This window comes from Centropristis striata, chromosome 21, assembly GCF_030273125.1.
Source record: "Centropristis striata isolate RG_2023a ecotype Rhode Island chromosome 21, C.striata_1.0, whole genome shotgun sequence".
In the NCBI taxonomy this organism is placed as follows: Eukaryota; Metazoa; Chordata; class Actinopteri; order Perciformes; family Serranidae; genus Centropristis; species Centropristis striata.
This window is the reverse complement of record NC_081537.1, coordinates 28,760,773-28,784,476: the sequence shown is the minus strand read 5'-3', so window position 1 is coordinate 28,784,476 and position 23,704 is coordinate 28,760,773. Positions and strand designations below refer to the sequence as shown.

At 35.9% G+C, this 23,704-nt stretch overlaps 2 protein-coding genes across 2 annotated transcripts in view; one reads left to right on the top strand and one right to left on the bottom strand.

Annotated features, from left to right (window-relative positions):
• bms1 (BMS1 ribosome biogenesis factor) overlaps positions 1 to 19,841 on the bottom strand; it is a 35,343-nt gene extending 15,502 nt beyond the window's left edge. Inside the window, exons 1-16 of the mRNA XM_059324801.1 lie at positions 19,754 to 19,841; positions 16,835 to 17,015; positions 15,807 to 15,997; positions 13,995 to 14,074; positions 13,272 to 13,460; positions 12,999 to 13,141; positions 11,965 to 12,086; positions 10,104 to 10,297; positions 9,818 to 9,960; positions 7,946 to 8,472; positions 7,402 to 7,503; positions 5,947 to 6,098; positions 5,743 to 5,824; positions 5,433 to 5,512; positions 4,067 to 4,255; positions 3,778 to 3,966 (exon numbers count right to left, since the gene is read on the bottom strand). Of these exons, the coding sequence (XP_059180784.1) occupies positions 3,778 to 3,966; positions 4,067 to 4,255; positions 5,433 to 5,512; positions 5,743 to 5,824; positions 5,947 to 6,098; positions 7,402 to 7,503; positions 7,946 to 8,472; positions 9,818 to 9,960; positions 10,104 to 10,297; positions 11,965 to 12,086; positions 12,999 to 13,141; positions 13,272 to 13,460; positions 13,995 to 14,074; positions 15,807 to 15,997; positions 16,835 to 17,007 (2,556 nt within the window). The 5' untranslated portion in view covers positions 17,008 to 17,015; positions 19,754 to 19,841. The remainder of the gene's footprint in view (positions 1 to 3,777; positions 3,967 to 4,066; positions 4,256 to 5,432; positions 5,513 to 5,742; positions 5,825 to 5,946; positions 6,099 to 7,401; positions 7,504 to 7,945; positions 8,473 to 9,817; positions 9,961 to 10,103; positions 10,298 to 11,964; positions 12,087 to 12,998; positions 13,142 to 13,271; positions 13,461 to 13,994; positions 14,075 to 15,806; positions 15,998 to 16,834; positions 17,016 to 19,753) is intronic.
• Positions 19,842 to 21,223: 1,382 nt separating this feature from the next.
• The window catches only part of mtr (5-methyltetrahydrofolate-homocysteine methyltransferase), a 63,957-nt gene continuing 61,476 nt past the window's right edge, over positions 21,224 to 23,704 (top strand). The window contains exon 1 of the mRNA XM_059324431.1: positions 21,224 to 21,376. Within this exon, the coding sequence (XP_059180414.1) occupies positions 21,337 to 21,376 (40 nt within the window). The 5' untranslated portion in view covers positions 21,224 to 21,336. The remainder of the gene's footprint in view (positions 21,377 to 23,704) is intronic.

Below are 23,704 nucleotides of genomic sequence, written 5' to 3'. Positions count from 1 at the left end.
TCCACACTCTAAGAATTATCACAGGCATTAAGGTACCTTGTATAGCAAAACTTTGTATTTTAGGGATATACCCTGATTGCTTTTCTGTTAATTCTAAGTGTAAGACTCTGATCAACTTTGGCCTCCTGCAGGCCAGGAGGATGGTTGCATTATCTTGGAGAGAGACTGAAGTATCTTCTACACAATCTTGGATTAGAGAAATGGCAATGTGTGTTACATTAGAAAAGCTAACCTATGTAATTAGGGGTAAAGTGCAAGAATTCGAAGAGGTGTGGACACCCTTAATGGACTTTCTCAAGCAACAGTAGATTATATTTATCTGTAAGCATAATGAGTGTAACAATTTTTTTTTTTTTTTTTTTTTTTTTTAAATATATTATTATTTGTTGTAATTGTTATTTATATTCACACACTTTTTTATTTTATTTTAATTTTTACTCATTTTATTTAATTTATTTTTTGTGTATGTGTGTTCAGCGGGGTCTGCCTGCTTTTCATTATGTGGCTAGTGTGGTGAGTGTTGATGTGTTGTGTATGTTCTTATTGAAAATTAATAAAAACATTGTTAAAAAAAAAAAAAAAAAGAAAGTGATATTGGGGGAAAAAAACCTAGAGATCTAGAGCTTTTCTAGATTTTTCTTGATTATTTTCTAGATTTTTATTAATCCTTCTCTAGATTTTTTGAAAGCATTTCTAGATATTTCTAGATCTTTTTCTGGATTTTCTAGATCATATTCTAGATTTTTTTTTTTTAATTTCTGGATTTTTTTCTAGTTTTTACAAGAGCATTTCTAGATCATTTTCTAGATCCTTTTAATTTTTTCGAAATCTTTTCTAGATTTTTCTTAATCCTTCTCTAGAGTTTTTGAAAGCATTTCTAGATATTTCTAGATCTTTTTTATGGATTTTCTAGATATTTGTTTTCTAGATCATATTCTACATTTAAAAAAAAATCTTTTTCTGGATTTTTTCCCTAGTTTTTACAAGAGCATTTCTAGATAATTTTCTAGATCCTTTTAATTTTTCGAAATCTTTAGATATTTTTATATTATTTTCTAGATTTTTCTTGATCCTTCTCTAGATTTTTTGGAAGCATTTCTAGATTCTAGAAAAAAAAAAATCTAGAAAATCCAGAAAAAGATTTGAAATATCTAGAAATGCTTCCAAAAAATCTAGAGAAGGATCAAGAAAAATCTAGAAAATAATCTAGAAAATCTAGAAAAGCTCTAGGAAAAACGAGGAAACAAATTGAAAAAAAGTCTAGAAATATCTAGAAAAGCTTTAAAAAATTTAAAGAAGGGTCTAGAAAACTCTAGAAAGTGATATTGGGGGAAAAAAACTAGAGATCTAGAGCTTTTCTAGATTTTTCTTGATTATTTTCTAGATTTTTATTAATCCTTCTCTAGATTTTTTGAAAGCATTTCTAGATATTTCTAGATCCTTTTCTGGATTTTCTAGATCATATTCTAGATTTTTTTTTTAATTTCTGGATTTTTTTCTAGGTTTTACAAGAGAATTTCTAGATCATTTTTTTTTAGATTTTTCTAGATCCTTTTATATTTTTGAAATCTTTTCTAGATGTTTCTAGATTTTTCTAAAGCATTTCTTGATTCTAGAAAAATAATCTAGAAAATGTAGAAAAAGATCTAGAAAAAGATCTAGGAATATCTAGAAATACTTTAGAAAAATCTAGAGAAGGATCAAGAAAAATCAAAAAAATAATCAATCTAGAATCTAGAAAAGCTCTCAGAAGAACTAGGAAATAAAATCTAGAAAAAAGTCTAGGAATATAAATTTTTTTAGAAAAATTAAAAGGATCTAGCAAAATCTAGAAGATGACCTAGAAAAAATCTAGAAAATCCAGGAAAAGACCTAGAAATATCTAGAAATGCTTCAGAAAAAAAATGAGAAGGATATTAGATATTTTTTTACTTGTTTTGGAAAGTCTTGACAAGCCAAATTTTCTCTTTCCATTGGCAGATAATTTTGCTATTTTAAGCAAAATACACCTATTTTTTTTATTAATTAAAACAAAACATAAATCACCAATTGACAAACAGTAAAAAAAAGAAAAGAAAAACAACAACAACAATAAAATCACAAAACCAACCTAAATAAGTAAATAAATAAAAGAATAATAAATAAGAAATTTAACACATTAAATAACATTAAAACTAAACTAGTCACAAACAAACATCAAACATAACTAGAAAATTTCCTCTGGGGAAATTCTGAAAGGGCCACGGGGGCTACTGCCGGTGTGTGTACACTATGATGAGATTCTTCAGAGAACTATGCCCTTTAACCTCAAAAAGTGTGTGTGTGTGTGTGTTTGCGTAGTTTGAGTACGCAGGGTGTTCCGATTCCGATCGTGGCGAAAGGAAGTGTACCTAAAGGACCCGGATGTTGCACTCATAACGGTCAAAACGTTGAGTGTGGAACGATGTACACTATACGCACTCAACGGCCGCCATCTTGGCTACGTAGCGGAAGAGGCGGAGACAGGCAGAGCCGCTCAGCTCGAAAAAAATGTTTGTAATGGTGGCCGACGACGCAGGCGCATTCTCCACATTTGCTGCGTTAATGGAGCCATATTGCCGGATTGTAGAAGTAAAGATTTAACAACACAAAGGATAATTTTTTCGCCGTTCAAAGGCGGAAGTTTTTTGCAGGTGACGAGCCGCGGCGGCTGTCGCGAGTGTCATTTCTGGTAAGTGCATCACGGAGTATTAGATTTGGAACAACACTCACCTGCTGAAATCTGCATACTTAGTAAGTGTGGATAGTGTACTGCGTTTAAGTGTACTCATGGAAGTATGGGTATTGGAACACAGCATTGGCTTAAATCAGCAGTTAAACAGAGACTCTGTCCTGAGCTTTGGTAGCTAAGCAACCAGGTGGCCAGGTGGAGTCGACCAATCAGAGCAGAGCAATCAACTGAAATTAACCAACAGTGGAGACAGTTCCGCAACACTAAGCAGCCAGAGGTCGACAAACTGAAATTTCTGGCCTCAAACAGAAAGCATTTTTGGCGAAACCATAATACCTATCATTGATCCGACTTCACTTTGAGCGTCCTGAGTGCTTCCTGAACATCTACACATGTTTTTTTAATGAAAGATGAAAAAATAGCTTTGTTAGAGCGATCTAAAAAAACTGTTAGATCTTCTTGTTTCAGAAATCTTCCTGCGTTTTTAATATGGGAGCCAATGAGGCAGTTGGTGCGTATTGGTGGCGCTTTTGTGTGTCCCACGCCCAAACTATAACCCTGACAGCTTTACCAGAGGATTGTGAGTGAGAGGACGAATTTTCCAACGTTTCTATGTGTAAAATATTTCTGTAGAGTGAAATATGCGGCCTGGAGGGCAGTTTTCTAATTTATTTTTTAACAATTCTTTCTCTCCCTCTACACTCTACGTGATGACATCATCACTCTAGACTCTCCATAGGGTTACATTGGGGGGATTTTTTGATGTGTTTTTGCCCAATAATTTGAAAACTGTTTGTCTAAACCCTTAGAAAAGTCATAGCACCGGTTACATTTCATCATCATTATTGCTATCATTATTGTTGTTGTTGTTGTTTTCTTGTATGTGGCTTCTTGTTCTATGTTGTTCACTGTTTGTAAATTAACAATAAACATAAGTTTAATAAATAAATAGTAACCAAAGGAAGTCTGCAGTTTGAATGACTTAAAAAATACTAAACAAGGTTTGATCATCAGCAGCTTCCCAGTACATCCAAAGGTATTACTAGTTCTGAGCAAACAAAACATACCTGCAAGTATCCTACGTTGCCCTCACTGGAGCCCAGACCGCCGAGGATTATGGGATAATGAGGATCGAAGTTGGTAATAAACTCGCAGGGTAGAGTGGAGATTTCTAATCTGACGTACATTCCTGGTCTAAAGCCTTCATACTGCACTCTGGTCTCATCATCCACATCCTCAAACTCTGCCCTGTTTAACTGAAGACAGAATGCAAAAACAAAAAATAAAGGAATGTACATTAAATGAAGCTGTAATGTATTATAGAACGTGTCTCTGCAGAAAGGTGGAACCATGTACCTCAGCCTGCTTCTGCATTTCCTCCTTCAGGTCATCGAAGTAAGTGGCGTCTCCATTATCGTACTCTGAATCGAATCGCTCCTTCAGCCTTTGCTTCTTCTCCAGACGCTTGTTCTTCTGGACCTCATCGTCGTCCCTCTTCACCAGAGTTTCTTCATTGTCGTTATCATCTTCACTGCTCTCAGTATTCTGCCGGTATAGAAGAGAAAATGTCACCAGGCTGAGGAAACTAAAGGTAAAAATGACTGTAATCCCTGAGTGCCCGGTCATATGGACAAGCTTAAAAGCACACAAAAGGTGTTGTTACCCAATAGAGATTTGCATGAGAGAAGCTTGATGAAAACACCAGAAGTCTGAATATTTTTTTGAAAATGCATGTTTTTTTTGTCTTTTTCGAAAAATAGTAAATGCACTAAACACGAGACGGAAACACTTTTTCGAATAACTTCTGATGTGGCGAACATTTAACTGCTCTGACATGAAAGAACAATTGTTCCAAATTTAATCTAATTCCTGAAGACATATTTTCTCTCATGGGTGGCGAAAATTGTCCAATTAGCAACCTATTTTTTATTATATTTTCTCTCTTGCTCAATCTCTTCTTCTTCTACTGTTTACTGATGGATTATCTTACAGCAACACATTACACTGCCATCTGCTGACCAAAGTATGCTGATGCAGCTTTGTTTATTCACTCTAAACCAGTTGATGGAAACGTCCCTAATTAGCATTTTCTTTAATGCGACATTTCAAAATTTTGCTTCAAAATTTGATTTGACTTGAATGGAAACACGGTTATTGTCTACAGAGAATAGCTACAAACACATTTCAACAGTTGTTTGATACATGTTGGATTTGCAAAACAAGAATGATTACATTGCAAAGTGCAAACTACAAGACTCAGGTTTTCAGTTTTAATCTGAAATCAAATAACATAGCCAGGTAAACCATAGTAGAGTCATTATTCTCCTGTAACTGACATCCTTTCAAACAATATGCAAGTTTGCATAGTAGGCCAGAATTTTAGATTAGTAATAGTTTATTACCACTGAAAAAATGTATTCTAGATATATTGAAAGTTCACTATAGCCATCCAGAACCTGGTCCAGTGAACATATACAAAAATATCTTATTTCTTGAATTCCGAGGTGAGAAAAATCAGTGTAGTGTCACGATTATATTCCAGTGGGAAAGATTTTATTTTACATGAACACTGGAACACTGGATATCAGCATTGTAGTGGATACTGTATTCAAATAAACAAACTATATCAGAATCACATAAAAACATTGTATAATGTTTAAATGGTCAGTAAGTCAGTGAAAATGTATCTTGATTTCAACTTATCAATGTAAATAAGACGTACCTCAGCTTGATCCTGCTGCCCACTTTGGCCCTTGTGGACTTCTCCTGTCTCCAAATCCTCAAAGTCACCATACAGCTCCTCTTAATAGCAAAACAACAAAAGATTGTACGTTAAGGTCTGTTATGCAACCACATCAGTAGAAATGTTTTCAGTTGTCTATGGAAAAAAACAATCATTCTATTTATTAAAACACCAACTTATAAAAGTAAAACCAGAGAAACTGATGATATGACATTAGTCTCTAATAGATAAGTTTAAAATGTAGATCTGTGTGTTTGGCTGAGAGATTGGATCTCCTCTCCCTCCTTACCATCCTCCTTCAGCAGTGTGGCAGCATCTTGGCCATCCTCCCACTTTCCTGTAACAAAGCAGTCCCTGATGGAATTTAGCATCTGGAAGAAAAAAACATGGAAACCTTTAAGTATTTAAGTTTCATTTTTAACATCATTTTGTATTTGTTTTCATATCAAAAGCACATCAGGACCTAAATACGTAAATGTGGCAGCCACCGTACCTCCTCCAAGTCCCAGTCGTGGGAGGCGTCAGGGTTGAAGTGGGAGCTGTCGACAGCATTTGCTAGGAACCTTTTGCTCTTCTGAGGCCGGCTGACTCGAAACAGCCCCCCCAGCTCCTGCTCATCATCCTCAGAATCATCTGCCTCTACAACTGGAAACAACGATTGTCAAAATACACTGATAGCAATATTTGGAACATACTGAATATTTGAATGGACAGTGTAGAAATGGATTATATCCCGGTATAGAGTGATTTTATAGCCCTTTTCGACTGACGCAAACCTAGTTCTTTTGCTGGGTTGGTGCTGGTTGGCTGTTGGTTCAATTTGCGAACCGTCTCAGAAACTGTTTGCCTTTCCACAGGCTAGAGAGCTACGTCGTTACGTTACTGTATACTCATGTGTACGTCTCTGCTCTCTCAGCAAGTATAATAGTAACAATGGCAGACTACATCGTCTCTTTATTAATGTAGCACTTGGCTTTGCGGGTATAAGGATGTTAATGTTCAACTTTTTTGTAAGTTAACGCTAGCCCGATAACGGTAGCACGCTAATCCGTATCAATCACATTGCTGTTAACCCTTTGATACACAACATATGGACACCCCTTCTAATCCACAACAAGGGTTCAAAAATGACCCGCATTCATTTCCCATGTTATTTAATGCTGCTGTGTGTTTCTGTGCTCTATCTTTTGACACAACTTATTTTATGATTGAATATTCCAAGTATTCTTTAAATATCTTGTTTTTGATAACAACAGATCATTATTTCCATTTTGCCTCTCATACTTTATGAAGAAAAAAAGTTTTTGTATTATTACATAGATAACTACTTGGCTAAGTAGCTTGCTAACTACTTAGCCAAAAAGTTAGCTAAGTAGTTAGCTTAGCAAGCTACTTAGTGAAATACCTAGCAAAGAAGTTAGCTAAGTAGTTAGCTTAGCAAGCTACTGAATACTGAATGGTGAAAATAATTTATTGCAAAGATATAGAACATAAAAATGTATACATATTGGGTCACTTTAGACCCATGTTGTCCATTAAAGGGTTAAACAAATAAAATAAAATGAATGATACATGTTTTAATTGGTCTGGTTGGTCACTATAATCCCGCCCCCAGTCCCTGACGTAAGCAGTTTGTGGTTCAACACCAGGCTGATAGTCAGTTCTTTGGCAGTCGAAAAGCATAGAACTGGTTCAAGATTAGGCACCACCTCCGAACCGGCCCTGGAACGGTCTTGGTCGAAAAGTGGTATGAGTATTTAATTTTGTAAAACAGTACTTATCTGCTGATACAATAAATTGCCAATGGTAATTAGAACTAGACCGATAAATTGGCTGGGTTGATGTTCTGGCCGATAGTAATCACAGATATACTAGTATAACCTAAAAAATACATAATTTTCATAGAAATATATATCCATGTGAAAACATAACTAGAGACTATGCTTACCTGAACCATAAACCAGTTTTCTTAGATTGGGGGCAGCTTCTTGTTGGCGTAGAAATGCTTCGGATGCTTTCTGCTGCAGACCCTCTTTCCACCTCAGATCCCCTGTGGATGAAGACAGTAGAATAAACTCAACCAAAAGATTTTACCTTCAGTATCATGAACAAAGTTCCACCTGACAGCAAAACACATGCTAAGCTATATTCAGGCTCTATTTACCAATAATAGCTTTATATTCATTGCCCTCCTGTTCAACATGAATACTGAAAGAACTTTGACAAGATTTCTGTATTGTCTGAGCTGACGCACTGAAAAGTATAGGTTTCTCTACAGCTACACAATAAAACCTTACATTGAGATTACAAAAAAAGAGCTAAAAAATAGAATTGTACAACTATAATACTACAAAAAACCTTTTCACTGATTTTAGGTATTTGAACCAGTATCAGAAGAGACAAAGTTGAATTAGTGCGACATTTTGTAAAATCTAATACTAAAATAAAAGTAGTAAAACCTGATTTAAGATTTTACTGCAAAGTGTATTTACCCATTTCTTCTTCCTCACTGTCACTTGCGGTTTGTTTGGTCATTGCAGCATCAGCTGCATCCTCCTCCTCCATTGATTCATCTTCAGACTCTTCTTCACCATCTTCCTCCTCTTCATCGTCCTCTTCAGAGCAGTGTCCAGAGTCTCCTGCTCTCACAGCCTCCCCCTCTTCTCCACTCTCCTCCTCGCTCATCTCCAGCTCATCTTCACTGTCAGCGAACGCGGGCAGCTCGGCGTCCTCCGTCACCTCCTCCTGTTTCCGTTTCTTCACTGGTGGAGCATCGGTCACAGTCCTTTCTGTCTGCTCAGATTTGGATCTTGCCTCTTTGAGAAATGAGGACAGGGTATCCTCGTCTCCATCCTCTTCCTGCTCCTCCTGGTCACTGTCATCACTGTCACCGTCCTCATCATCACTTGAGTCGCTGGCATCATCCCCTTCCTCCTCCTCCTCAGTGAAGACCACCTTCCTCCTATTTCTCTGGGTGTTAGGGTCCCAGACACACTCCTCCTGAAGACCCTCCTTTTCTCTAACACACACAAAAAAGATAAGAAAAGTTTTAAGTAATAATTTAAGACGCTTTGTACTAGTTTTTTTTTTTTGCCATGGGTGCATGTAAAAAAAAAAAATCACATATGAATATGAAAATTGACAAATTTACTAAATCTTAATCATCAATTTCTACTAAAACTTTAGTTTTATCTTTTTACGTATTGGCCAACATACAGCTTATCTTATACAGTGTATTTACCAAGGATGAAGTACTTGAGTTCTTAGACTCGGACCCGAAGCCCAGTTTTCGGGACTTGTGGCTTGACTCAGACTTGCACTCTGATCACTCGGACTAGTGCATTCTGGCACATGACGACTCTGACCTGGACTTGAGCATATTTGGTACGTGTGCACCTCTGTGCACCCATATTCAAAATCAAAAGACGTCAAGAGACCCATCCCGCATTATGCTGTTTGCTTTCACAAATTTCACCTCAAAATCAGAAAAGAGCAGCAAAATGTCTTATTTGCCAACAGAAAATTGAGGAGAAGACTTTGACAATGCCCAATTTCAATTGACACCTGTCATGGTTGCACCTAGAAAAGTAAGTTGAAGCTAAGTTAGCTAACCGAAGCAAACATTAGCCTTAAATGGTAAATGGACTGCACTTACATAGCGCTTTTATCCAAAGCGCTTTACACTACAGACTGCACTCATTCACCCATTCATACTGGTGGCAGAGGCTATACTACAGAGGCCCAGTCCTCGTTAGCGGGCGGCCCGGGTTCGAGTCCGGCTCGGAGCCCTTTCCCGCGTGTCTTCCCCTCTGTCTCCCCCTTTCACTCTCAATATCTCCCTCTCTCTCAATAAAGCTACAAAATGCCCAAAAAAATATCTTTAAAAAAAAAAAAAAAAAAAATCGATTTTGGCGTCTAATCAGACTTTTGTCCTTGTCCCAGTTAACATGCCACTGTGAAAATCAAATAACTGACGAGAAAGTGTTCTCCTCCTCAGACTATATTTTGTTTCAGTAGGTTAACATGGCCCCCTTTCTGGTTGACCTCAGTTTCACACTTTGTGCTGTCGATACTGACTGGCTTTCTTGGATGTTTTTACATACACCAGCGTGGGGGGTGGAGCATGCGGAGCGGTGTTGTCATACATGTCGATGAAAATCCTGTTCCAATCGCATTATCTGGGTGTTGGAGAACTCCGACATTAGTCGGACTAACACGTTTACATGCACTTAGCTGTACAGTTACGGTCAGATTAAGGCAATAATTGTTTTTTTTCAAGTGCCATCTAAACCTACTGACTGAAGCACAATTTTCAGGACTCAGACTCAGAACTAGAAAGAGACTGGAGCTGTGAGTTTTCTCACCCGATTTGCTCGCCAAAGTCGGTGGGCTCCAGGGTGGCAGAACCGCTGAACAGAGACACCTTACTGGCAGCCATCTTGGCGTCCAGGGTGGCGTGCGTGTCAATGAGAGACTGGACCAGCTCTGTGGTCGGCCGCATCTCCTCCTGTACACACAACATACACACAATACTTGTAATCGATCTAAATGATCAAATTTGTAGTTAATTAATACAAACTTCAACACACTGACAATTCTTTTTTAACCCAGACCAGTCAGATGACATGTTCTCATTCTAACGTAACAAACCTGCTGTTGCTTCACATGGTTGGCAGGAAGGTCAATATAAACCGCATCTTTGTCATACACGACCCCTCCAACACCTGCCATGGGTGCGTAGAGGAGACGCTCCTTCTCATTCAGCGCTCTCTTCTTCTGAGCGTCTGGCAGGGCACACGGGTCTGGCAGGAAGTTCACATCTGCTACCTGAAAGTCTCCTACACCTGCAGAGAGTAACGACATATTCTAAAGTCCTTAAACATGTTTGGAAAATGAGATTTAACCAACTAAATCCAAGATGTCCGACTTCCTGTTGGGCAGTTCCAAATAAATTCAATACATTCTTAGAGATGAGAGAAATAGGGTGCCAGGAAGTAAGTTAGCTTGTTAGCAGCCTGGGGTCTCTCCTCTCAAACTCAATGAGGATTTTGAATGTGTTTTTGGTTAAATGGATGAAATAAGGTCTGTGGTTAACACAAGCTGAAGAGGTGTTCACCGTTTGTTGTACGACATAAAATATGTTAGTTGATAAGCCAACTTATGAATTTTGAAGTTTTAATGGGACCGTCTGAGGCAAAGTAGTAGTCACTATAGCATAACGTTAGCTTTTTACTTCTGTACATTAACGCTTCAAACATAATAAAAGTGGTGGTCATTTATGAAGATTATCCTGCTGAACAAAATGTGTAGGCATCAGAAGCGTGTGTTTGCCACAGAGCTTACTTTCTGCAATGATTTAAAATCCAATGGAAAAACCCCATAGATGAATTACCCATGGAGATGCTACTTCCACATTGGCCTACAAAAAATATGTTTTGTTTCCTCTCTACGAACCAAATTAGGTGTCGGGTAGGGGTGTAACGATACACTCAGCTCACGAGACAGGAAACGATATAGGGATCACGAGAATGAGACGAGATTTTAAGAAAACTACAACGACACAATATATGACTGGACCAACAGGCTTTTATTTAAGTTGCACATGCATTTTGAAATGTTTTATTATAACTCTTTACTTGCATGATGTTAGCATGAGCTTTTAATAAACTTCTTCCACAAATTGAAACTGAAAAATAATAAATAAATTAAGTTACCGTAAATATTTAAATATTTCTCTTTTTGTTCAAGTGCAAACAATATAAGCCGTGTTTCCTTAAGGGGGAAGAGTAGCCACCAGGAAAGTCTCAGGCCAAGCCCTCTCAAATGTCCGCTCACTCTGCGTGTTTCCATTACAAAAAGGCCCCCAGAGGGATTTAGAGACTCTGGAGGTGACGTATGGTTTTCAACCTGTAATCGCTTACCGACAGTTTTGACCGTGATCACATGAGCGATGGAATAAACACGGGAGAAGCAACTGTGGCCGTCGTCGCTAACTGTGCACAACGTCAGCAACTGATCATAAACAAAGCAGCATGGCTAATTATGCACAGCTTCTCCGCTGATCATAAACATATCGATCTTGAATGAACCGGCATCGCTAACTGTACACAGAGTGTCCGGTGCTCGTTGTAAACAAACAGAGATCGCTAAGTGAACACCTCCTGCAGCAGGTCTGTGCTGCTTCGATTCGTTCTTCTTAAGGAGCCGCCGGCATCTGCGACGTCATTCTGGCTGCTTGCTGTTTCCCCTCCTTCTCCTCCTCTTCTACTTTTCCTTTTACTGCCCCCACAGGTGACATATACAAGTTTGGATAGCTCACAAATCTCGTGAGACAGATTTTTAACGCAACGAGAAATATCATCGAGTTTAATCTCGCAAGATCTCGTGCCAGTGTCGGGTGATAGCAGCAAAGTTGCTTAATGTTTCCATTTGAATTCCACTCTTCTAGAGTTTTTCTACTTTAGACAACATGTTGTGAGGTTCATAGGTAACTAGAGTTATGCTTATGCACCTGGGATATGGACCTGGCCTTTGTTTTTCAAATATGTCCCTCGCAGGTAGCCGTAGAGAGACACTGTCCGGTCACACTTGGGGTCTGTCCTCACCTTCTCAGGGTCAGTTAAATCCTCCATACTGAAATAATGAGTAATAGCATTAGCACACTTTAACACAAAACTTTATTACAAACCTGATCCCAAAAAAGATGGGACTGGGTAGGACATTGAATAAAACATGATGCAATAATTTACTCATTATTTTTAGTCATTTATAGAACGCTATGAATGCTGTACAAAGCAATATATTTCAGGTTTTACATGATCAACTTCATGGACATTTGTAAATATATGCTTTTTCTGAATCTGATACCAGCAACACATTGCCAAAAAGTTGAGATAGGTGCAACAAAAGATTAGGAAAGTAATGGAACACTTAAAGGATACCTGTTTGTAACCTTTCACAGGTTAATTGGTAATACGGCTGGGCGATATGGACCAAAAGTCATATCCCGATGTATTTCGGCTGAATAGCGATATACGATATATATCTTAAAATATTAATCACAAAGTGAGATGTTTAGTCAAAGCCAAATATGACATGTAACAAGTAGTTTTATTGAAACCGTTTATTTAAGTGAACATAAATACTGTACAACAGGAGAACCTTTTTTTTTTTTTTTTTTTTTTTTTTTTTTAAATCAAAGCTCCATAAAGTGCACATTTAAATAAAAAAATATCTTAAATAAAAATAGCCTATGAAATAAAATAGGCCAATCTTTTTCTGAAATAAATATATTTATATGAGAAAAGAATAACGAACATTACAAAATAACTAAATATGACAAACCCTAGTAAGGGCAGCATTTATATATAAAGAAAAAAATTAATATATAAATATATGTTATATGGTCTAATTCCATATCACATTTTAAATTAAAATATATCGATATATCTTTTATATCGATATATCGCCCAGCCCTAATTGGTAACGGCTGATAGGATCTGATAGTAGTAAATTAAAGCAGTGTGCAGTCTCGTGTTCACTCACCGGTCAACAAGCACATATGGGTGGGTGGTCTGCCACACCAGAGGACGAAACTTCATCACTGAGATGAAGCGGCCCAGGTTCTTTACTTCCTGAGTCTGGTATTCACCGTACACCATACCAGACAGGTAGAACAGCTTCGCCCCCTGAGGTTCAAACACACATCAGCTTTAATTGCTCAGTTGTACTGTAAACACAGTAAACGGTAAATTAAAGTTATGGTTTCAATGGACAAGATTCTTTATAGAGCTTTATCAGCAGTAAAGAGGTGATTACCTGGTAGACCTCCGTCCAGAAACGATGTTTGAGGTTTTTCTTAGTCTTCCTCAGTGTCTTGTTGTTTTTGAAAGCATCCAGGTGAGTCAGCACGCCCATGATACGAGGGAAGCCGTGCACCTGACAGATATTGAGGAACTCAAAAGTCTCCATCTCAAAGCCAAAGCTGGCATCAATCAACATCAAAACCTGCAAGACAAAAACAACAATGAATTTAATTCACTTTAATATAGGTAATAATACTTTATTTAGCCCCCTGGAGTCTACTCAAATCAAGTGGTTAACCCTTTATCAGGCGAGAGATTTAAAGTGGCAAATCTGCGCGAAAAAAGTCACAAATTTACGAGAAAAAGGTGGGGGGAAAAGCAACTTTTTCTTGCAGATTCACCACTTTAATCTCTTAAACTTTTTTCTCAAAATATTACCCCACTCCCCCGGGTCCGTATGTTTTTTTACACATTCCACAGTCCACATTCTGGCTGTATGTAATGTCCTCCAATGTTCTCTAGGGTTGAAATTTGGAATTTGCAAGTATTTCAATGAGTGCCCTATTAAGGGTTAAAGAAGCAGTGTAGGATTTAGGGCTATTAGCCACCGTAGGGGTGAAGAAGGTTTGCAGTTGGTTGTAATGTGCAACCTCACAGATGTCGTGTGTAGATCTCGCTCAATCGTACACACTTCTCATTCAAGCTATGTTATTAAAGTAAAACATGTAAAACTCACCAGATCAGCTACTTTTGCGAGGTCGATCATTGTATTAATGTCATTGTTACACTCCATGAAAGTGAGGCGGCGTTTCTTTCCTAAAGAAGACAAGAAGTTATTATTTACCAGAGATAAAGTTGATCAAACATTATTGTCATGTGTATGTCTATTGGCATGGATGGCCATAAAAAAAATACTATCTAATGTAAGTAACATGAAAAGAAAGAAAAAAAATACATGATTTAATTTTTTTTTTTGTATCATGTGGAAAACTTTGAAAGTTCTAAAGCTTCTAAAAGAAAACTTATTGATGTTAAAGCCCTGGTCAAGCCCAATTGTGACATAAATTTTAAATACTTGCATGGATGTGTGTTTTTACACATCCTGAAGTCCCAAACACAAGGTTCATACACTTTTTGAGTGGTCAAATTCAAGCACTTTTCTTAAGGACTTTCAAGGTTCATTTAAAGCTTTTCCAGTACCTTACAACGGTTGTAAGTTGCATGTTTTAGATGAGTACTTACATGCTAAAAGGGGTAATTTAACTCAATCATACCGACAGAGATGGTATTACGCTTTTAACAACCAAAAGTAAAGTTTACTAATCTCAATATTCAATTTATTTAGTATTTTTTTCATTGAACATGTGATTATCTATAGTCAGATTGCACGAGAAATACAGTAAGAATTTAGTAAGAAAATTAAGCATTTTCCAAGCGCTTTTAAAACCTTGAAAATACAACATTAAAATGTAAGCATTTTTCAAGGATTTCAAGCATCCGTACCAACCCTGTAAACACAACATGTGCACAATAAACACATAAAATTCAAGATAGCTGACATCCCGTTTTCTCAAAAATAAAAATAAAAATTAACATGTTCTAAAGGTTGCCAATCCCACCAAATTATGTGAAGATCAAAAGAACTTTGTCTGGACCCCATTGGCATTCGGAGGCGATATGGAGCCAGCTAAATAATAAAAAATCAATACATTCCATGCACTTTCAGAGGCAGGGACTGTGGGTCACCTTGCATTTAGTGCTTGGGTTTTAAAATGAATTATCTTTAAAAGTCAAAAGATTGCTCAAACTTTCTATGTATGTTTTAATGCCAGAGTCCTAGCCCAGTGGTTCTCAACCTTTTTTCAGTGATGTACCCCCTGTGAAATATTTTTTCAGCCAAATACCCCCTAACCAGGGCAAAGCATTTTAGGTTGGAAAAAAAAAAAAAGAAGACTTAAAAACAGAGCGCTGTGCCATCAGTGTCTGATTTATTAAACTTTGGAACTGATAAACACATACAAAATCCAAACATTTAAAAAAAAAAAAACAATTTCAAACATTTTAAATGTTAATAATCCATGAATAAATTTATTGCAAATATTTCTCATCACTAAAATGTAGTGATTGAAACTAATGTAGTAAAAACAGTGACCATATAACCATTTAAAACTATAACTGCTACACTTCAACCATGACTCCATCTTTGAGTGTCAAGTGATTGACAGGTGATGCCAGGTGGCATATGACAGGGGTGGTCGAACCATCCTGGTATGGGGGAGACTCTGGGTATTTAGGAGAATTACATTGAATAGAGGACTGATTATAAAATTAATTTTATGAACTTATACTTATATTTTCCAAAAATATTTATTAAATAATTATTTTTAAAGGATTTTTGCATGGATGCTACTTTTTAAATGTATATTTTAAAATCTCACGTACCCCCTGGAGTGCCTTCACGTCCCCCAGGGGTACGCATACCCCCATTTGAGAACCACTGTCCTAAACCATATCTACTCCTACAGAAGAAATCTGTGGCCAAACTCACCAGAGACGATGGTTACAGGTCCATATATATCCCCAAGCTTCTGTCGGGTGAAGTTTTTGATCAGGCAGCGGATCAGGGTGCTTTTTCCCACCTTGGGGGGCCCAACTACTACAATCACAATTGGGGGGGGTTCCAGGGAAGTCCGGTCTACATGGGGGATGTGATGTTTTTTGGTCTTTATGTCCTGGGACCTAAAAAAATACACATGAACAGGTGTTTTGCAATGTTTGTACCAAGGTTATTATAGTTAACGAAAACTAGAATTGAAAAAACATTTTCGTTAACTGAAATAAAAATAAAAACGATAACTAACTGAAACTGTATTTTGTGGTTACAAAACTAACTAAAACTAAAGTGAAAATATCCTTTGTTTTCGTCTTTGTCAACTTTTTTCATACAAAAACCTTTTAGTTGATATGAAATCCATTTAATCCATTTGGTTTTATGACTAACACAACACATAAACTAATGAAAACTAAACTAAAAGCAAGAATTTTCCAAAAATAAAAAATAATTAAAAATAGCAAACACACTATAAAAAAACTCATTAAAACTAACTGAATTTGAAAACAAAATTGACAACGAAATTAAAACTAAAACTAATGAAAAATCCAAAACTATTACAGAGTTCGTACACCTTTTCCAAGGTCAAATTCAAGCACTTTCAAGGTCCATTTTTAAGCTTTTCCAGCATCTTACAGCTGTGGTAAATTACATATTTCTACGAATACATACATACTGAAAATGGTTATTTTACGTTTTAATTTCAGGTTCTCCAACTAATTATATTTCTGTTCTATAGGATTTTTTTGTTAAAGAAATGCAGATACAATTTTAAGCACTTTATCCAAAATTCAAGCACTTATCAAACCTTGAAAACACAACATTAAAATTCAAACATTTTCAAGGGTTTCAAGCACCTGTACGAACTGTATTATAATCTTGGTTTGTACATTTGTTTCAGTCGACTATCGAAACCTCCTTCTGTCTGACAAATGTGTAGCAGTACGAGAGCCATTAGAACTGACCTGTGGAAAGTCTTGGCCATGCGGACCGCAGACTGGACTGCGAAGGCTTTGGGGTTGCGTTTTCGTCCATCCTCTTCTGTGGAGGCTCCCTGCTTCTTGAGCTTCTTCCTCTCTGCCTTTGGTCCGCTGTGCTTCTGCTGATGTCGCTTCTGTTCCTTTACTTTCCCGTCCATCCTGTCCACTAAAACACAAGCAAGTCCACTTTTATCTTCACAGAGACAAGGGAAAATATAGTGGGAAAACCACTGGATGTTATGAGTTTACTCATTATTCACTGGCTTTTAACTCAACATGAGCCTTTGCTCTGTTTTATTTGTTTTTATTTGTTCTTTGTGGTTTTTCAAAATTAAGATTCATTTTAAATTGAGATTAATTTTTAAACCCACTTTTATTTACTGTTTTTTACCCAGCATGAGACTCGCTCTGTTTTAGTTGTTTTTGCTTGTTCTCTTTTTTTTATTGTTGGTCTGTCCTGCTATGTACAGCACTTTCTATCAGCTAACGCTGTCTTAAAGGGCTCTATAAATATAGTTGATTTGATTTCATGACAAGCTCCAAAATGTACCAACAAGGAAGAATAATAGTGAATAATAGTAGCAGGTATTATCATAAAAGTATGGCAATGAAAAAAAAAAAATGATGTTTACTGTGATGGAATGTGATAAGTTTGAAGTATCTGTAAATTAGTTACCATATTGTAGAGACATGAACAAAAAAAATCACCCTATAAACCTGGGAGCATGCTGTACATGTACAACTTTATATCACAATGCAGTCTTACTATTGGCAAGAACTTGTCGGTTCAAGCCCTTATCTTGAATAATTACATTAAAAATACTGTTTGACAACTCGAGTAGGGGGAGATCTTCTAACTGTTGATTCCACATATCATATTCAAAAGTTAAATCTTTGACTTTCCTCAGCCAGTTGTCATATGCAATGCAGAGAGTTTGCTGATATGATAGAGGTGTTTGGAAAAATCATTTATTTCAAGCTTATAAAGCCTCAAAGCAGCGTCAAACTCAGGACAATGATTCAGGTTGACCAGCTGCTTTAAATACATTTTTTGACAGTTTCATCAGGAACTCAACATATAACTGAAAAATTAATTTTATACTGACACAGTTTTATTATGTAAGATAATAATTAACATAATAACAACATTGTGCAGTCACAACTAAAGCTTAAATACAACAGATCACTGGGAATCTTTTTAATGATGACTGACAGACCGTGGTGGACTGTATGAAGTACATTTTCTCAAGTACTGCATTCAATTTTGAGGTACTTGTACTTTACTTGAGTATTTTCACATATGTAACTTTATACAAATATTATTTTTTACTCCACTACATTTAGATGCCAGCTTTAGTTACTTTTCAGGTCAAAATTTTACATAAAAAAATATGATCAATTTAAAATTATTATAAATTGAACCTCATAACAGTATATTGAGTAGTTAAAATGACAGTAAAATGCTGCTAACGTAAATCAAATAATAATCCAGTAACATATTTTAAATACATATCTGCATATACCTGCAAAACGAGAATTTTTTACTTTTGATACATCTGACAAAACATACATCTTTGATGTTTAAATACATTTTGATGCTGATACTTTTGTACTAGACACAAAATTACCAAAAAAAGACACAAAATAACTAAAAAAAGACGGTGGTATCATGGTGGAAGGTTACTAAGTACATTTACTTAAGTACTGTACTCAAGTACAATTTTGAGGTACTTGTACTTTACTTGAGTATTTCAAAATTTTTAGACATAGAGACATAGCCTAAGAACACACAATTCACACTACACTTGCATTCATAGACGAATGCTTGGTTAAGTACAGGGGTGCACTGCAAACCTGTCATATCACCGGTGAAAAAGGTGAAAGCATGCAATCCCATAACCATCACCATCAAATGAATGACCCATTTTGAATTTAGTTTGCACCCATGTACTGACATTAGCTAGCTAGGTAACAACACATTGTTTTTCCATTTAACACATTAGCAGCAATAGTAAAAGAAGTAGGCTGTGCAGGGTCCCTGTATGTTAGCTAGCTGCTATCATGCATGAAAAAGAAAATAAACACGATGGTTCGACGTGAAAGCCTAACATTAACATTAGCTACTTTCCCCTCTAGATTCATAGATTGTGTACCTAAAAATAAGTAAGCTTGGGCTTCTTCTAGAGTTTAGAAGAAGCCCAAGCTTAATTATTTTTAGGTACACAATTCTCACACACTAAAATTGCATTTACAGACAGATGCTTATAATAAAATATCGTTTTTTTCTCATGTAATATCAACTAGCTGCTAGCTAGCTAACGTTAGCTACTTCCCTCTAGTAGTTCCAGCTGCAACACTCTTTTCGAAATTATAAATGTTTACATAATTTCTATTGTATTATTATATTATTTATTATATTTCTATTCCCATTACCTCTTTGATTGCTGACCACCTTTGGGGGGGGGGGGACATGGAATTTTTTTTTTACTTAAGTAACTGGCACACAATTGCGACGTAATTACAACTAATTTAAAAGGTAATTATATGTTAAAGCTGCCGTAACTGATATTTACTGTGTTTAAGAGGGTTTTGAATGCAGCAACACACAACTTGTCTTGTGTATTCTTCTTCTGGATTTATTTTTTAAGATATGCTTAAATGAACAGGAAATTGCTACGTTGCATTTATTTCAGCTAGCATGTTATTATGTAGAAACACATTGTTTTTATGTCCCTGCTGGCTGTGTGACCAGTGAAGACCTTCAGAGACAGGCTGCAAACTATTTACCCTTAACTTTAAACTCCTTCACGTTGCCTGTAGAACCACAAGCTGGCAATCTGTCAAATGGTCAATGAAATGACATCTGTCAAATGGTCAATGAAATGAAATTATAAGTCGCAATACCTTGAGAGAAACCTGTAGTAGTCTAGTCCCAGTCAAACTCAGCTCCTCCGGACTGGTTCTCACGTGTATTACGACCAACGACCCGGAAGTTTACGGAAGCGTCACTTTGTAGTAAAACGTCTGGAAACCAATTTGAAAATGGTTCCGCACAGTGAGGAACAGACAACGAACCCCTTCCAATGACACAATCTGTTCTGCAGGCTTGCTTGAGATAAAAAAAATGTGTTGAAGTCTTTTAAATTTTAAAATAAAATAATGTATCTCACGCAGTATATATAATATATATGTGGTATAACCACAGACCTGGATTATTCACTGTTCCCTGCAGTAAATACATCGTACCACTTGGTGGTGCCAGTAGACAAATTTAACCTTCTGGACTCTCCAGAAGCACCAAAGCATGACTTCTTCATGACATCCAGACTAGAAAACAAAGCAGCGTGGAGCCCTACTGTAAATTTACCTCTAAAGTTCTGGCCGTAAACTCCACGAGGCCAGTTTCAGTTTAATGATGACATACCAAGTAAAACTGGAGACAAGGTCAAATATATTTTGTATAAAATGATAGAACTGGATGTAACCCTCTTATATGTTATATTTGCAACCTTTGTTCACATTTGCAACATTTCAAATTCTTTATTGAGCATGATGATTCAAAATCACATTTCATGTTGGACTAAAGGACTAAAAAAGACAAAATGACCAAAAATACCCACAAAGAGACACAAAATGACTAAAAAAAGACACAAAACGACCAAAAAAAAGACACAAAATAACAAAAAAGGACACAAAATGAGAAGACAAAATGACCAAAAAAACCCAGCAGAAGACACAAAATGCCTAAAAAAGACACAAAATTACCACAAAAAAAGACACAAAATAACACAAAAAAAAAGACACAAAATAACAAAAAAAGACGGTGATATCATGGTGGAAGGCTACTAAGTACATTTACTTAAGTAATGTACTCAAGTACAATTTTGAGGTACTTGTACTTTACTTGAGTATTTCCATTATGTAACTATACAAAATTAATACTTTTAGTCCACTACATTTTGCTGCCAGCTTTAATTACTTTTCAGGTCAAAAATAATCTGCATAACGAGTATTTTTTATTTTTGATACATCTTACAAAACATACATCTTTGATCTTTAATACATTTTGATGCTGATACTTTTGTACTTTTACTTAAGTAACTGGCACACCATTGCGACGTCATTACAAATAAATTAAAGGGTAATTATATGTTAAAGCTCCCGTCACTGATATTTACTTTGTTTAAGAGGACTTTGGATGCAGCAACACACAACTTGTTTTGTGTGTTCTTCTTCTGTATTCATTTTTAAGTATCTCCCTCCCATAGACATAAATGTCTATGCTCCCTCCAGTCCAGTTAGTGGCGGTAATGCAGCTATCAGCTGGTGCGCGTGTCAACCGCCAACAAAACAAACAAAGAAGAAGAAGAAGAGGCAGAAGCTGCAGATGCTCTGGGAAAGAGCCGGTTGGTAAAAGCTTGAGCAACATTATCTCCTTGGTCTTCAGACGGACCGTCAGGCTGTTTTCAAGGCTGGCTTCTCACAAGATGGCTCCTACTAATGTCATTCAATACTCTTCAGAAGCAGGTAGATATAGTTACTGTATCAGCGTTAACAGTTAGCTTCTAGCCGGCGGAGCTATCTCTGTGTCCTGATTTGACTCACTGCTGAAGACTGAAACACCACGTGTATGTGTGTGTATCTAACAAGTTTTTAGGGCAAAGTTTCATGTGACGTAAGCGGATACAACAGTTTACTAGTGTAGAGCTGCTGTGATCAAACATTTATTTCAAGTTTGCAATTTGAAGGAACAATTATATATTAAACAAATATAAGTTAAACATGTAACAGAGATGTTATTTCACCAATAAAGCCTAATGGCAGTTATGCACACACTGACAACCAGCTGTGAGAATCACTGTCAGATCTGCAGACTGTGGTTAGAGGGACGGAGTAAATGATTCATTTATTTTGGAAGATTTTTTGGAAAATCTAATTAAATAACTAAACAGGACTGCAACTTAGATAAATATTAATTAATTAATTAATTAATAATAATTTCCCTCACGCATTTTTTTCAAACTTCTCTTTATTGTTTTTTTTTCTTTCGTTCACATACTAAAATAAAGAAGATGTATTTTAATTTATGCTTCAAATCAACACGAAAGAACAGAATGATAGTAGAAAAATAAAAGCAATACAAACAAAAACCTAGATGGAGTCAAATCAAATATCAAAACAATAATAATAAGCTTTACAAATAAAATAAATACATTTAAATAGTAATAATACAACTTGGAGGATGTCAAGTGTTCTAAAATTTACAGTTGTTAATTTTTCATGGGATTATATTTGGTATAATAGTCCATAAATGGCTGCCATATTGTGTAAAAGGTATTTACCTCTCAGGGTGAATTTTATTTTTTCGAGCTTTTCCTCACGCATTTTGCTGTCATTTTAAAAAACAACGAACAACAGGGAACTTTTATTTTTATGTTAATTGGGAAAAATGCGAATAACTTTTATTTTGAAGAAGCAAACTAGGCAAGTTGGATTTTGCATTTGTGAAGCTGTGTTGTTTATTCGCTGCAAAATTATTTTCTTTATTATTTTGATGTAAGCAGAGGTAATGGCGTCTAATTTAAAACAAAAAAACAACAACTTTATTGCGGAGTAAATTGGCATTTACATTTGTTTACATATCATGGTTTCCATACTTGTTGTATGGAGTAGGTATGTAGTAAATAATAATTGTAAACAATAGAGTAAATAATTTAATAAGATAATAATAATAATAATAATAATAATAATAATAGTAGTAAAAATAGGGTTGGAAAAAGAAGAAAGGGAAGAGAAAAGTGTAATGATGTACATACATACACTTGCATAGTCAGGGCTATCCCATAAGTATATACCTACATATATTTATATTTACATAAACAATTGGGAATTCAATTACATAATTCGATAAGTTTAATAAAAAGGCAATTGCAGGGTTGTGCACTGTTATATTATTTCATTAGGATTCTCATAGATCAGCAGTTTGTTAAATACTCAGACCAGCCTTCCTGGCACCAACAAAAGCTAAATCACCTTTCTTCCCCGTTCTGATTCTTGCTTTGAACTTCACCATGTCTACAGGCCTAAATGCATTGAGTTGCTGCCATGTGCTTGGCTGATTAGATAATTGCATTAACAAGCAGTTTAACCGGTGTACCTAATAAAGTGGCCAGTGAGTGTATGTTAGTGCCCTCCCAAATTGTACTACTGCCTAGGGCTGGGCAATATAAAATATATATCGATATATTTTAAATGTGTGATAAGGAATAAGACCATATCCCATATATCGATATAGTTCAATTTTTTTCTTTTATATATAAATGCTGCCCTTACTAGGATTTGTCATATTTAGTTATTTTGTAATGTTCGTTATTCTTTTCTCATATAAATATATGTTTTTCAGAAAAATATTTTATATTATATATTATAAATATTATATATTTTGTTTCATAGGCTATTTTATTTAAGATATTTTTTTATTTAAATGTGCACTTTATGGACCTTTGATTAAAAAAAAGTACTCCTGTTATACAGTATTTATGTTCACTTAAATAAACAGTTTCAATCACTACTTGTGACATGTCATATTTGGTTTTGACTTTGACTGAACATTTGCTCTCACTTTGCGATAAAAGTATTGGGATATATATCGTATATCGATATTCAGTCTAAATATATCAGGATATGACATTTGGTCCATATCGCCCAGCCCTACAACTGCCCAAGAATTACTTTCAAGATAAATAGTTCTATCTTGCCTGACCTTCAGTCCTTTATGTAGTGACCAATCTGTGTGTCGGTCACATGAGGATTAAACTGATATGCTTTAAAAATACATGTAATAACATTATAACC